Here is a 13,516-nt window from a genome sequence, read left to right as displayed (position 1 = left end):
GGTAATCTATGATTACTGGCTAGTCATGACGCTAAACCTATAGAGGCGGGTTTGGGTCGTGACAAAGTGGTATCAGAGCACGAGTTATATCTCACTCACTTGTCCATTGTGCTATAGAGAGTCTAGAAGAAATTTCAGGATTGCATTCATGTGTAATTAAATATTAGAGTGAGATAAATTGTATGATCACATGTTTTGAATTTGTATATGTAGATATATTTTATTTGCTGTGTTTGTTGTAATACAAGTTTTATATAGAAAATGGTGAGGACAAGGGGTGATGAACTAGAGGATCCAACCTCCTCAAGATTGGATAGAATGAAACGAATGATGCAAGATATGGCTGAAGCCATAAGGCAACAATACCAGTGGCAACAACAACAACAACAACCACCACCCCCACCTCCAATGCATGTGCCACCTCCAGCTCCAGGGTGTCAGCCAAAGACTTGTACTATTGCTTTGACTAGAGAATTTAAAAAGATGAAGCCACCGGTGTTTCATGGCAGAATTGAACCATTGAAGGCCGAAGCTTGGGTCGTAGGAATTGAAAAATTGTTTGAAGTGTTTCTATGTACTGAAGCTCAGAAGGTACAACTAGCAGCATTCACATTGGAAGATGATGCAAGGCGTTGGTGGATGTTGGTTCGAGATGAGAACAAAGACGCTACTTGGGCTCGTTTCCTAGAAATCTTTTACGAGAAATACTTTCCACAATGTGTGTGGGACAGAAAAGTAGTTGAATTCATGTAACTCAAGCAAGGAAGTAAATCAATTGCTGAATATGAGGCTTTGTTTATAGATTTAGCCCGCTTTGCACCACACCTGGTAGATACAGATTACAAAAAGGCTAGACAGTTTGAGGGAGGTTTGCGTGATCCAGTTTTGGATAAAATCAATGTGCTCAAATTGCTGACATACGTAGATGTACTTGATAGGGCACTAATAGCAGAAAGAAATGTGGCCAACAGTAAACAAAATTTCGAATGGAAGAGCAGAAAACAAAAATTTAATAAGGTGGCTACGTCAACAAATAAGAAGTTAAAATTTGGGAGTTCCAGTAATATCGGTTCAAGCCAAGGTAGCAATTCGACACCAACTTGTGATACTTGTGGAAAAAAGCATCGGGGTGTTTGCTATCGCACTATGGGGGCTTGTTACCAGTGTGGAAAAGTAGGACACATGGTGAAAGATTGTACAGAATCACATCAGGGTGGCAATCGAGGTACCACAAGCTCAATTGGGTCAGTTCCCACAACAAAACCAGCTGCAACACCGTCTACCACAAGAAATGAACAAAGGCAAGGAAGAGTTTTTGCATTGATTCCGGGGGATACTCAAAATACTGAGGCTGTAGTGTCAGGTACAATATCCATATATGGTAAACCTGCTTATACCTTAATTGATTCAAGGTCCACACATTCGTTTGTTTCTATAGGTTTTGCTGAAACTTTGAATAGACCTATGGAAACATTGAACTATATACTATGTGTTGCATTACTTACGGGGGGATCCATGCCATGTTCAATTGTATTTGTTGCATGTGAATTATTTCTCGGGAATGCTATTTTGTATGCTGATTTAATACCTTTAGACATGAGACATTTTGATGTTGTTTTGGGTATGGATTGGCTAGCTAAATACTATGCAACTATTGATTGTGCTTTGAAATGAGTAATACTCCGACCTCCAGGACAAGATGAATTTTATTTTGAGGGGAAAGGCGTAGTTCCCCCACCATACCTCATATCTACCATGAAAGCCCGAAAACTAATGAATAAGGGTTGTCAAGGGTATTTGTGTAGTGTGATAATTGAACCAACTATAGATATTACTCTAGACAATATACTAGTGGTGAGAGATTTTCCTGAGGTGTTTTTGGATGAATTACCCGGCCAACTTGTTGATAGAGAGATTGAATTGACAACTGATGTAATACTGAGAACTCAACCAATTTCTAAAACTCCTTACCGCATGGCTACCACTGCAATGAAAGAATTGAAAACTCAGTTACAGGAATTACTTGATAAAGGGTTTATCAAACCAAGTACGTCACCATGGGGCGCACCAGTACTTTTTGTGAAGAAGAAAGACGGCACTCTTCGACTATCCATTGATTACCGAGAGCTCAATAAGGTAACGGTGAGAAATAAATATCCTTTGCCGCGTATTGATGCTGTTTTGATCAGTTGCAGGGGGCACAAATATTTTCGAAAATTGACTTGAGATCAGGATATCATCAACTGAAGGTTAAGGCTGTGGACATTGAAAAGACCGCCTTACGGACCAGGTATGGACATTATGAGTTTTTAGTCATGTCTTTTGGAGTTACAAATGCGCCCGCAACATTTATGGATTTAATGAACAGAATTTTCAAACCTTTCCTAGATGATTTTGTTGTTGTATTCATTGATGACATCTTGATCTATTCTAAAAGTAAGGATGGGCATGAACAACATCTAAGAATGACTCTTCAAACACTTAGAGAAAAACAATTGTATGGGAAATTCAAAAAGTGTGAATTTTGGCTTGATGAAATTGCATTTTTGGGGCACATCATTAATAAGGATGGTATATTTGTGGATTCACATAAAATTGAAGCAATCATTAATTGGCCTACCCCGACTAATGTATCAAAAGTTCGTAGTTTTGTGGGATTGGCAGGGCATTATCGAAGATTTGTTAGAGACTTTTCAAAAATTGCTGTGCCATTGACTTGGTTGACTTGGAAAGGGGAACCATTTGAGTGGACGGATCAGAGAGAAATAAGCTTTGAAAAGTTGAAGACAAGGCTGACTACAACTCCAATTCTTACTATTCCCTTGGGTGCTGAAGGTTTTGTGATCTTTAGTGATGAATCTTATAAGGCCTTTGGTTGTGTTTTAATGCAAAATGGCAAGATGATTGCATATGCCTCTCGGCAATTGAGGCCACATGAAAAGAATTACCCTACACATGACTTGGAACTTGTTGCAGTGTGTTTGCGTTAAAGATATGGCGTCACTATTTGTATGGGGCCAAATGTGAAGTGTATACAGATCATAAGAGTTTGAAATACCTTTTCACTCAAAAGGAGTTGAACATGCGTCAAAGGCGATGGCTTGAATTAATCAAAGATTATGATTTACAAATCCACTATCATCTGGGCAAAGCCAATACTGTGGCAAATGCACTTAGCAGAAAGTATGTGGGGAACCTTGCCTGTTTGCTCACAGATCAGAGAGAACTGTTACTAGATTTTGAAAAACTCAAAATTGCAGTGGTGCCTTTTGAACAAGATAGCTTGATAGCCGCAATGTCTGCCTAGCCTGCCATTCTCGAGGAAATTAAGCAGAAACAAATGAATGATAAGTTTTTGAAGAAGATTTGCGATGAACTTGACACCAAGCCTAAATCGGGGTTCATAATTGAAGATTTCGTGTTGAAATTTCAAGGGAGATTGTGTATTCCGAATGATGCGGATTTGAAAAGGAAAATTTTGGAGGAAGCTCACAAGTCAATGTTTGTTATGCATCTAGGAAATACCAAAATGTACCAAGATTTGAAGTCAGTGTATTGGTGGCCTAATATGAAAAGGGAGATTGCCGACTTCAACTCTAAATGCTTATAATGCTAGCAAGTAAAAGCGGAACATTAGAAACCAGCAGGTTTGCTTCAGTCTCTTCCTATCCCAAAATGGAAATGGGAACATATAACCATGGACTTTATTGTTGGCCTACCTCGAACACCTAGAGGTATGGATTCTATTTGGGTTATAGTTGATAGATTGACTAAGTCTGCTCATTTTCTTGTTGTAAAGACTTCATTTACTGCATATAGACTTGCTACCATCTACTTTGATGAAATTATTCGACTGCATGGGGTTCCAGTGTCTATTGTATTAGATAGGGATCCTAAATTTGTTTCTAGATTCTAGCATAATCTACAGGATGCAATGGGAACAGAATTGAGATTTGGTACAGCATTTCATCCACAGATCGACGGGCAAACCGAAAGGACTATTTATACCTTAGAAGACATGCTTCGTATTTGTGTTTTGGATTTTCAAGGTAGTTGGGAAACTTATTTACCATTAGCTGAGTTTGCTTATAACAATAGTTTCTACACTAGCATCGGTATGGCACCATATGAGGCACTATATGGCAGAAAATATAGATCACCAGTTTGTTAGACAGAGGTTGGTGATAAACCTATTTATGGGACTGAACTTGTACAAGAGACAACTGAGAATATCAAAATCATTCAGTAAAGGCTCAAAACCGCACAAAGCCGACAGAAAAGCTATGCAGATCAGCAAAAAAGGGACTTAGAGTACAAAGCGGGAGATCATGCATTTATTAAAGTAACACCGATGAAGGGGCAGATGAGATTTGGCAAAAAGGGAAAACTGACTCCTCGCTATATTGGACTGTTTTAGATCCTAGAAAGCTTGGGTACTGTAGCTTATCGTATTGCCTTGCCACCGGGAATGGAACAAGTGGATAATGTCTTCCTTGTATCTATGCTTCGTGGGTATCTTAGAGACCCATTCCATGTGATTGATCACCACCAGATTGCTCTAGACGAGAATATGATGTATGAAGAATGGCCCGTGCAAATCATTGATCGACAAGTGAAGCAACTGAGAAACAGAACTATCCCTATGGTGAAAATCGAATGGAAAAAACATTATGGGAAAGAGGCTACTTGGGAGAAAGAGGAAGACATACGGCAACGGTATCCATATTTGTTTCCATCTGAAGGTAACTTAAGTTTGGCGGACCAAACTTTCAAAGGAGGAGAGACTGTGACGACCTCGACCTCCCAACTAGTATATTATGTTATTTTAATGAGCCTAATTTCATGGTTGTGTGTTTACTTATGTGATTACATGTTTAATTTCGTAATTATCTGTTATTACATGGAATATCTGTTCGAATTGACCACTTAGAGATAGAAATTGAGAGCCTAGATGGCTTCAAAAACTAAAATTGAATAGCGTAATAGACTAATTAGAATATTTAGAATTTTATGGCAACTTTAATTGAAAATTTATTTGGATCAAAATAATTAGAATAAATTGATTGAATTAATTAGAATTGAGCCTAAATTACTTAACCTTAATTATACTTGATTAGGCTAAGGTAATCACACCATACAAATAGCTCTAATCGAGTTTATAGGCTCATATTTACACACTTTTGAGCTAAGAATTTGAGGAAGGGAGAAGAGACTCAACACTTTAGAGAGAGAAAGAGGAGATTTGAAGAGAATTGCTAGACCAACACTTAAATTCACACATTAGGTATGAGATTCATCCTAAATTCTTGGAATTGAGCCATGTAGAAACTAAGTGCAGGGAGTTATAGGATCATTTGTTTGAATTTGAGTAGGTTGAGCATGAATTACCATGAATATGATGAATTTGAGTTAATTATGCACATGCATGCTTAATCTTTCATTTTGAGTTAAAATTTCTTGAAATTCATACATGCATGAAGCTTAGGAGGCATGAACTTGAAGATCATCCATGGATTCATGCATAACATGCATGGTTTTAACTTGCTAATATAAGCTCAAATTTGGACAATTTTGAACAATTTGAGCATGATTTGGAATAAATGGTTTCAAATTGGAAGTATTTTCATGTTATATAATGATTTTCCAAGTTTTTGTACCAAAAATGCAAGTTTTGAGGCTTTGAATATCAACCTTGAAGCTCAAACACAGTTCTGGAAATTCCAGAATTCGTCATGTCCGCTCGATCGTCAAAGTCGAGCTCCCAGAAATTTTATAAAATTTTACAAGCCGCTCGAGCGACCATAGTGGCGCTCGAGCGACAACCCCTTCTACTTAGCCTTCTGCTCGAGCAACCGTCGAGCAGGAATTTCATGCAACCAGTACTTTGCCAAGTTTGCAAACCGCTCGAGCGACAGAAGTTACACTCGAGGGACCACCTTTGTTTTTGAGCCCCCGCTTGAGCGAAGAAAGTTACGCTCAAGCGAAGAACCTGTTTACAACAAATTTTGGGAAACTCTTTTAAGTATATATTTGTATCCTCGTGCCACTCCAAGTGTTCTTAGGCATCATTTGGACTCTTATCATCATAGAATGAGTTAGAAACACATGAGAAGAATTGAATTAAAATGAATCGGTGCTTCAACTGTGCTTCTGTTATGTGTTTTGTTTAGGTGGACGTCCGAGGCTTAGTGACAACTCAAACCACTGTGAGTAGTAACTTTATAAAGATATGTTCAAGTAATATCATTTTTGAAATTGTTATTGTTCTTGGAATCAATATGTGATCGATTGAATGATTTATCGAAAAGTTATTTTATAATGATGAATGAAGTTCATTTGCGAAATGTATTTGTGGCATCTAGTGAACATAGACCCTTGCCTGGGGGACATTAATACCATGACCCATAGACCCTTGCCTGGCAGAGATTAATACCATGGCCCATTGGCCCTCGCCCGGGGGAAACAATACCGTGGCCCATTGGATAATTGAAATACAAAAATCTCTGTTGTTAGACCTTAATGGTCGCATTGGCTATGATATATTAATTTACCCTTGAGGTCCTATTATTATTAAAATATTGTTACTCTATCAAATGTGCCACACGTTTGATTTAAATGGTTATTGATGTTAAGATTGATATTTGTAATGGTATTGAACTTCATTCATATAACCTCTTTATTCTGCTATTACTCATTGGGCACTAGCTCACTATTTATGTATACATATATGTAGGTGAGCAAGTTGAACATCAAGGATAGAGATCGCCTCGGAGTCACCCCATGGTCAGCCTTTTGTGGACCTCCCGAGATGGAACCAACTTGGACTCGTGAAGAGCCAAGCAAAGTTTAAACCCTCTTTTGTTATGAGCCGTTGGTCGATTTTTGGTATAAGGGTTTTAGTGCATGTTGACAAGCTTGAATTTGTGGCTGACTGTTTGTTTTTCTTTTTAAAAGCTTTTGTAATGTATATGCACTTACCTTTTGGGAATGGTTGTACAACGTTAATGTGAACTCTTTTTCACTTATGCATAGTTCGATGGACTACTTCTATATTTAATTTGCTTCCGCTAAGCCCCATAATTCATATTAATTTAGTTTTATCAGCAGAGGTCGTAGGTAATCTATGATTATTGGCCGATCATGACTCTAAACCTATAAGGGTGGGTTTGGGTCGCGACAACAAGGCTGCAGACTCCACGAACCCGCCAAGATGCAAGTCAAACTAACCAATAGCACCCAACATCTCCTATTCCTGAATGGCAAAATTAGCCACACTACCAATGGATTTCCTACTCCAAGCGTTGGCCACAACAGTAGCCTTCCTTGGATGATAATGCAACTCAAAGTCGTAATCTTCTATAAACTCTATCCACCTCCTCTGCCTCAGATTAAAGTCTTTCTTTGTAAATAGATATTTTAGACTTTTGTGATCAGAAAACACTTCAAACTTCTCACCATACAGATAATACCTCGAAATCTTTAAGGCAAAGATCACCGCCGCTAACTCTAGGTCATGAGTAGGGAAGTTCCTCTTATGTGTTTTCAACTGCAATGAGCCATAAGCTGCTACTTTCCCCTCTTACATCAATATATAACCCAAACCTTCCCGTGAAGCATCAACATACACTAAATAGCCTAAACCCCTCTCCAGGATAACCAACACTGGAGCAGTGATAAGTCTAACCTTAAGCTCTTGAAATGACTTCTCACAAGTCTCACTCCACACGAACTTGATTCCTTTCCTCATCAATTTAGTCAATGGTGAAGCTAATCTAGAGAAATCTTTCACAAATCTACGATAATACCCGGCCAACTCCAAGAAACTACAAATCTCGAAGGCATTCTTAGGTTGTTCTTTATCTTGTACGGCTTCTATCTTAGATACCATATAGCTTAAAAACTTAACTTCTCTCAACCAGAATTCACATTTCCCGAACTTAGCATATAGTTTGTGGGCTGTAAGAAACTCAAGTACAACTCGCAGGTGTTCCTCATGTTCATCCTCGGAGGGTGAGTAAATCAAGATGTCATCCACAAAGAAGACCACAAAATGGTCTAAGAATTCATGAAAGATTCGGTTTATCAAGTCCATAAACATGGATGGTGCATTGGTTAGCCCAAAAGGCATCGCTAAGAGCTCATAATGGCCATATCGCGTACGAAATGCCTTTTTTCTAGATATCCCCCTCCTCATAATGGCCACACCGATCTCAGGTCTATCTTAGAAAAGTAACAAGATCCCTTCAACTGATCAAATAATTCATCTATACGAGGCATTGGATACTGTAGACCGCCCGAACTCGCTCCGCGTGCCCCCCTTTCGGAGAGGGCGCGAATTGTATTCTAGCTACTACAGTTTGGGCTCCTATCACTGTTCTGAATCTAATCTCACAAAGTGCAATGTAAGACTGATAAATTACCAAAGAATCCAAATCCGGCAAATCGTTTCGGAAAATCGATTTTAATCAAAAAGCGTCAAACATGGACTGCTTTTCCAGATTTCAGAGTCGCCGCCTAAATATTTTATTTTGGAAAATTTAGGAAACCCTGAATCGTGCCTAAGGCCACGTGTCCGTCATCACCAAAGTTGCCACGGCTCAGGAACTTGGGTACGAGAGGGGAAGGTCCTGAAATGAGAACCCCCGCTCGCCCGATCAAAGATCGGCCTCTACTAACATGATATGTTGTTTTTATAAACACATGTGTTCTTATTCCGGTTATTAATCTATAATTACGATGTGATGCGCACAATATACAAGTATAGACTAAATTACTTAATTTGGAACAAAACATCTCATGTTTGTTTTTCAAAAATGGCTTGAAGTTGCTACCTCCAAGTAGGCTAAAATGCGGATTTGCCACCCTCAGGTGGGCTTAAAACATGATTTGCCACAAACAAGTGGGCTTAAAACACACATTTTGATGAATTGTTTCAATTCAAGCAATGAAGCCTTCATCCACAGGCATTCATCCAGTTAATCACTTAAGCACATAGCCTCGTGGCAAGCATGCTATCATAGCAGTCAATTACATACATGCAAAGATGCTAAAGCAAAAACACTTACAGTGTACTCCAAGCCAAAACAAAACTAGCTAGAAATCAATGCATGATCCTAACTATGTTAAGTGCCTAACGCAACACATGCAAAATGCAACTAAATGGGCTCGGCTATCTAAGATGGCATATGAACGCGACATTCGATACATGTATTCAAAGAAGTGTATTGAAATACAATGCGGTTTGAATGATGCGCCGAGCCCGGTGCATGCAAGACAAATGAATGATGCAAACATGCAAAGTATAAGGTATGCTAATTGAAATATGCCCTAAACTAACTGTCAAAAGCGGATACATAAAAGGGAGAAAGACGTGGGGTTGGAAGACATTCACACACACACGCACACTTATTACAACATTTGCCCTCTCGACGGAGGGTCCGAATAAAATAAAAGCTAACTAGCTACGCTAATTAAGCTAACTATTACAAACTAACTAATTAACTAACTATTCTAGCTAATTAATTATTACAAACCAAATTGAATAACTAGCTAATCGAAGCTAATTAGAATATTACAAAGCACAAAGCTAAATTAATTACAGCACAGGTAATTAACTACAACTAGCTAACAGAAGTGATAAATGGCCTCGCGGGTAAGGGAGCTATGCATGCTCGGTTGCGTCCTCCCGGAAATCCACCGCCTTGCCTCAAGATGCCTCTGTTTGCACTCTTTTGAATCTTTGAAAATTACACCGATTTCCAAATTGCTTCTTTCTGATCTCAAGAACACCTTGAGGGTTGAAATTCCTCCTGTTGCCGCAACAGAGCACAGACAGAGGCAAGACAGTGTATTTGCAAGGAAATGTATGCATTTTCACACTCCTTATCATATCTCAAGCTCAAAGGAGTATGGCACTTGACTCTCGAGCCAACAACCAAGCATTTTCAATGCATGGTGGCCAAAGGATCAAGTTTGCGCAAAACTCAATGAATGCACACATAAGACTCGAAAGGCCTCTACCCTATCACGCACAATCAAGGGCGTCGGCGACCGAGAAATGTGACACGTTTCATCACTATGAGTATGAAACGTCCCACATTTCTCGTGTTTGGATTAACGTCTGATCCAAACACATGCAATACAAACAACATGCTTATCTTGGCTATGTTTTACTTGATTCATTTTGTTTACACATTTTAGATTACCAATTAGTCCCTTAATCGGTTAAGTCCAAAAGTGAGAGTCCTCTAGTTTTGAAAGACTGAATTAGTGGGATGCAATGACATATATTTCAGCACCGAAATGACATGCGAAAGACGCTAAATCATGCAAGACATGCATGCAAGACATGTTAAAGGCCAAAAACACTAAGGCTAGTGAAGAGCATCACACAAGAGGCATGCAATATCAAGCACAAATGGTCAAATCAGCTATGGACAGACCTAACAGATGCCAGAACGGAGGCCGAAACATGCTGAATTGATAGCTCAAAAGTTTAGACAAACATGTTGTAGACACCCCATTTTTTACCGTCCTCAAGACTTGGACATCACCGTTTGAACACTCGGTGATCATCCGTGTTTGTGTTCGTCTTGAGTTTCCGGAGGTCTCGGCCACACGCCCTGCCTTGGGATCTCTCGACTCGACTGTTTTGTGTTTGGTTTTGCACCAAACACTTGTGTTTTGCCTTTGAGGGGCAGGGAATGGCTTGTTGGCCATTCCCACACATCACCGGCCATGGCTTGAGGCCACCGGCTTGGTTTTGTTGCCATCGGCCAAATATTTGGCCGACCGACACTCTTTGTGGTCGACTAGCCATCTTTTTTGGTTAAATAGCCTTTTTGGCTGGCCGACCACTGTACATCTCCCTCTTGACTAGCATACTTGAGAAGCTTTGCAAGAGTGAGCTCTATAAGAGGGAGCCTCTTCTCCCTCCATTAGGGTTAGAAAAAAAAGCTCCAGAGGTCTGGTTTTTAGGGTTAGAAGTGTGTGTCTATTCTATCTCTACGCCTCCCTCCCTTGTGAGTTAAGTGTGTGTTTGTTCTTACTATTGCACACAAACACCTACCATTACACCTTTCCCTAATTGCTGAGGCATTAGAGGGTTGATCTTGGACATTTTGAGCTGGTTTTGATCCAAAAAGAGGTCTGGCCTTGTGATCTTGGAAGTGTTCTTCAAGGGTGAGTGTTCTTGCTCTTTATTCTCCATTTTTGCATAGCTTTTTTGACTATCTTGAAACTGTTTTTAGACTTTGAATATAACATATAAAAATTTTGTTTTTACCTGCTTAAAATAGTTGTTTAAGGTTTCTTTGAGCTTTGGGGTTGTTTGACCCCTCTTAGGCCTTGTTTGGACCCCATTTTGTGCTATTTTGGTGAGCTCCGGGACCACCTTGTTTGGACCTCCTCACCACTAAAATCTTGAGGGATTTTAGTGGTGGGGATGGTGCTTTAAGGTCCTAAGAAGGAGAGGGTCATCCCCTCTCCTTGTTGCCTTCAATATGTGTCATTATAGCCTCATGTGTAAGCATCATTTTTTAGTGCATGTTGGCCATGTCTTGAGTGTTATTTGGTAGTATTTTTCCATATATTACCTCTGTTTTTACTTGGTTTAGACACACCATGCATGCCTTGCATACTTGTCTTGTAATGCCATGAATTTGCCTTAACATGTTTTAGGCTTTGACCCTTGCTCTAGCATGATTTTGGCCAAGCTTTGTGAAGCTTTTATGCATGTTTTTGTATGCTTTAGCTCTGTTTTCAGTTTCTTTGGTCATGCTCAACATGTTTTGTATAGTCTCTTTGCATTCTAGCTTGTAGGCCTTGAGTGTGTAAAGCCATGAGCATGTTTTGCTTGATTTGTTTAGTTGGTTTGGCACCTTTTCTAACATAATTTCAGAGCTTATAATGTATACCATATGTCCATGTTATCCTCTTTTAAGTGTACTTAAAAGTTGTCTCCATATGCTTAAGTGTTTAGGCCTTAACATGTGTATGCTTGTGTGTGTTTTGCCTCTCATCGCCTAGCATGTTGGCCACTGTTTTGGGCCTAGTATAGGGCTTCCCAAATTGGTATAAGTCCATTGTTTGCATGTTGTCGCATGCTCACCTTGTTTGTTGTCATATACTTAGCCTATCGCATGTGTTGCATGCTTCAATCACTTTGCATTTGGCACGCATTCTCTTGGCTAAGTTGCCTAACATGTTATCCATGTTGTACCTTGCATGCTTGCATGGTTAAGTTGCACATTGCATGCTTGATTGGCTTGCATAGTTGTTCCATGTCTTGCATACTTATTTGCTTAGGTTGTGTGCCTGTTGCATGCTTACTTGTTTGGATCTCATGTTGCACATTTAGCACACATGTCTAGGTTGCATATCATTGCATGCATCTTTCACCTCTTGATCAAGCCATGATAGAGGTTGAAAGCCCCTTGGTATGTTTCTATGCATTGCATTTCATTTGAAATCAAAATGCATGACTTGGTTCCTTGGGCCATCATGCATTGAAATGCGCGATTGGTGGTCCGAGAATCAAGGGACATACCCCTTTGAGTCACAAACATGATAAGGGATGTGTTGGTGCACACATTTGCTTGAAACACATTGCCATGCCTTGTTTTGCCCTCTGCTGCTGTCAAAACAAGTTCTGCAGGAAGACTTGGCCGGTCGACTACATGGAGTGCCGACCGACCAATTATTGATGGTCGAGAGCTTAACAAATGGTCGATGACCATCTAGACATGGTCGATGGGGTTTCCACTTGGTCGGTGGTGATCCACAGTATCCATGGAGCATACCTTAGAGTTGTGCAATTTTCAGAGGAGCAAAGCAAGGGAAACAGAGGCAAACTTGCACATGGTGGTGAGTTTCCGAGTGGAACCGAGCGCGCATGCATTGGGCCCTCTTCTCGAGGCTACTTTTACTACTTAATTAGCTTAGTTAATTTGTTTAACGAGTTAATTGTCTGTAATATTTAATTAGCTTGATAGTTAGTTAAATTGTATTATTCTTTCGGTCCCTCCGAGTGAGGGAAAATTTGTAATAAGTGTGGGTGCGTGTGTGCATGTCTTCCAACCCCCATTTCTTTCTCCCTTTTACTTACCTGCTTTGATGGTTAGCACTAGGGCATATTTAATTTAGCATCCTTATGCTATGCATGCGTGCATCATTCATCAGTATTGCATGCACCGGGCTCGGCGCGTCATACTAACTGCATAGTATTTCAAATCAAACTTGAATACATGTTATCTGTCGCATCTCACATACCATTCATAGATTAGCCGAGCCTATTCTAGTGACATTTTGTATGCGATGCATTAGCCATTTTAACAAGAACTAGGATCATGCATGATTACTAACTAGTTCATTGTTTTGGCACGGAGTACTAGGTGAGCATTTATGCTTTAGCATCTCGCATGAGTGTGAATGTTAACATGACAGCATGCTTACCATGTGGCTAAATGCTTACGTGATATAACTGCATGAGTGCCTGTGGGTGAAGGTTGGATTGTTT

The 13,516-nt window shown here is 39.7% G+C and overlaps 1 protein-coding gene across 1 annotated transcript; it reads left to right on the top strand.

Annotated features, from left to right (window-relative positions):
* Window positions 1-261: 261 nt before the first annotated feature.
* LOC145821817 (uncharacterized) lies at window positions 262-1,674 on the top strand. The gene is made up of 2 exons (XM_082918386.1): window positions 262-718; window positions 803-1,674. The coding sequence occupies exons 1-2, from the start codon at window positions 262-264 to the stop codon at window positions 1,672-1,674; spliced, it is 1,329 nt and encodes a 442-aa protein (XP_082774512.1).
* The last annotated feature ends 11,842 nt before the right edge of the window (window positions 1,675-13,516 follow it).

This window comes from Camellia sinensis, chromosome 3 (genome assembly GCF_055761805.1).
Source record: "Camellia sinensis isolate YWXY chromosome 3, ASM5576180v1, whole genome shotgun sequence".
Classification (NCBI taxonomy): Eukaryota; Viridiplantae; Streptophyta; class Magnoliopsida; order Ericales; family Theaceae; genus Camellia; species Camellia sinensis.
The sequence above is the reverse complement of the archived record's forward strand: the minus strand, read 5'-3'. Positions and strand labels throughout refer to the sequence as shown.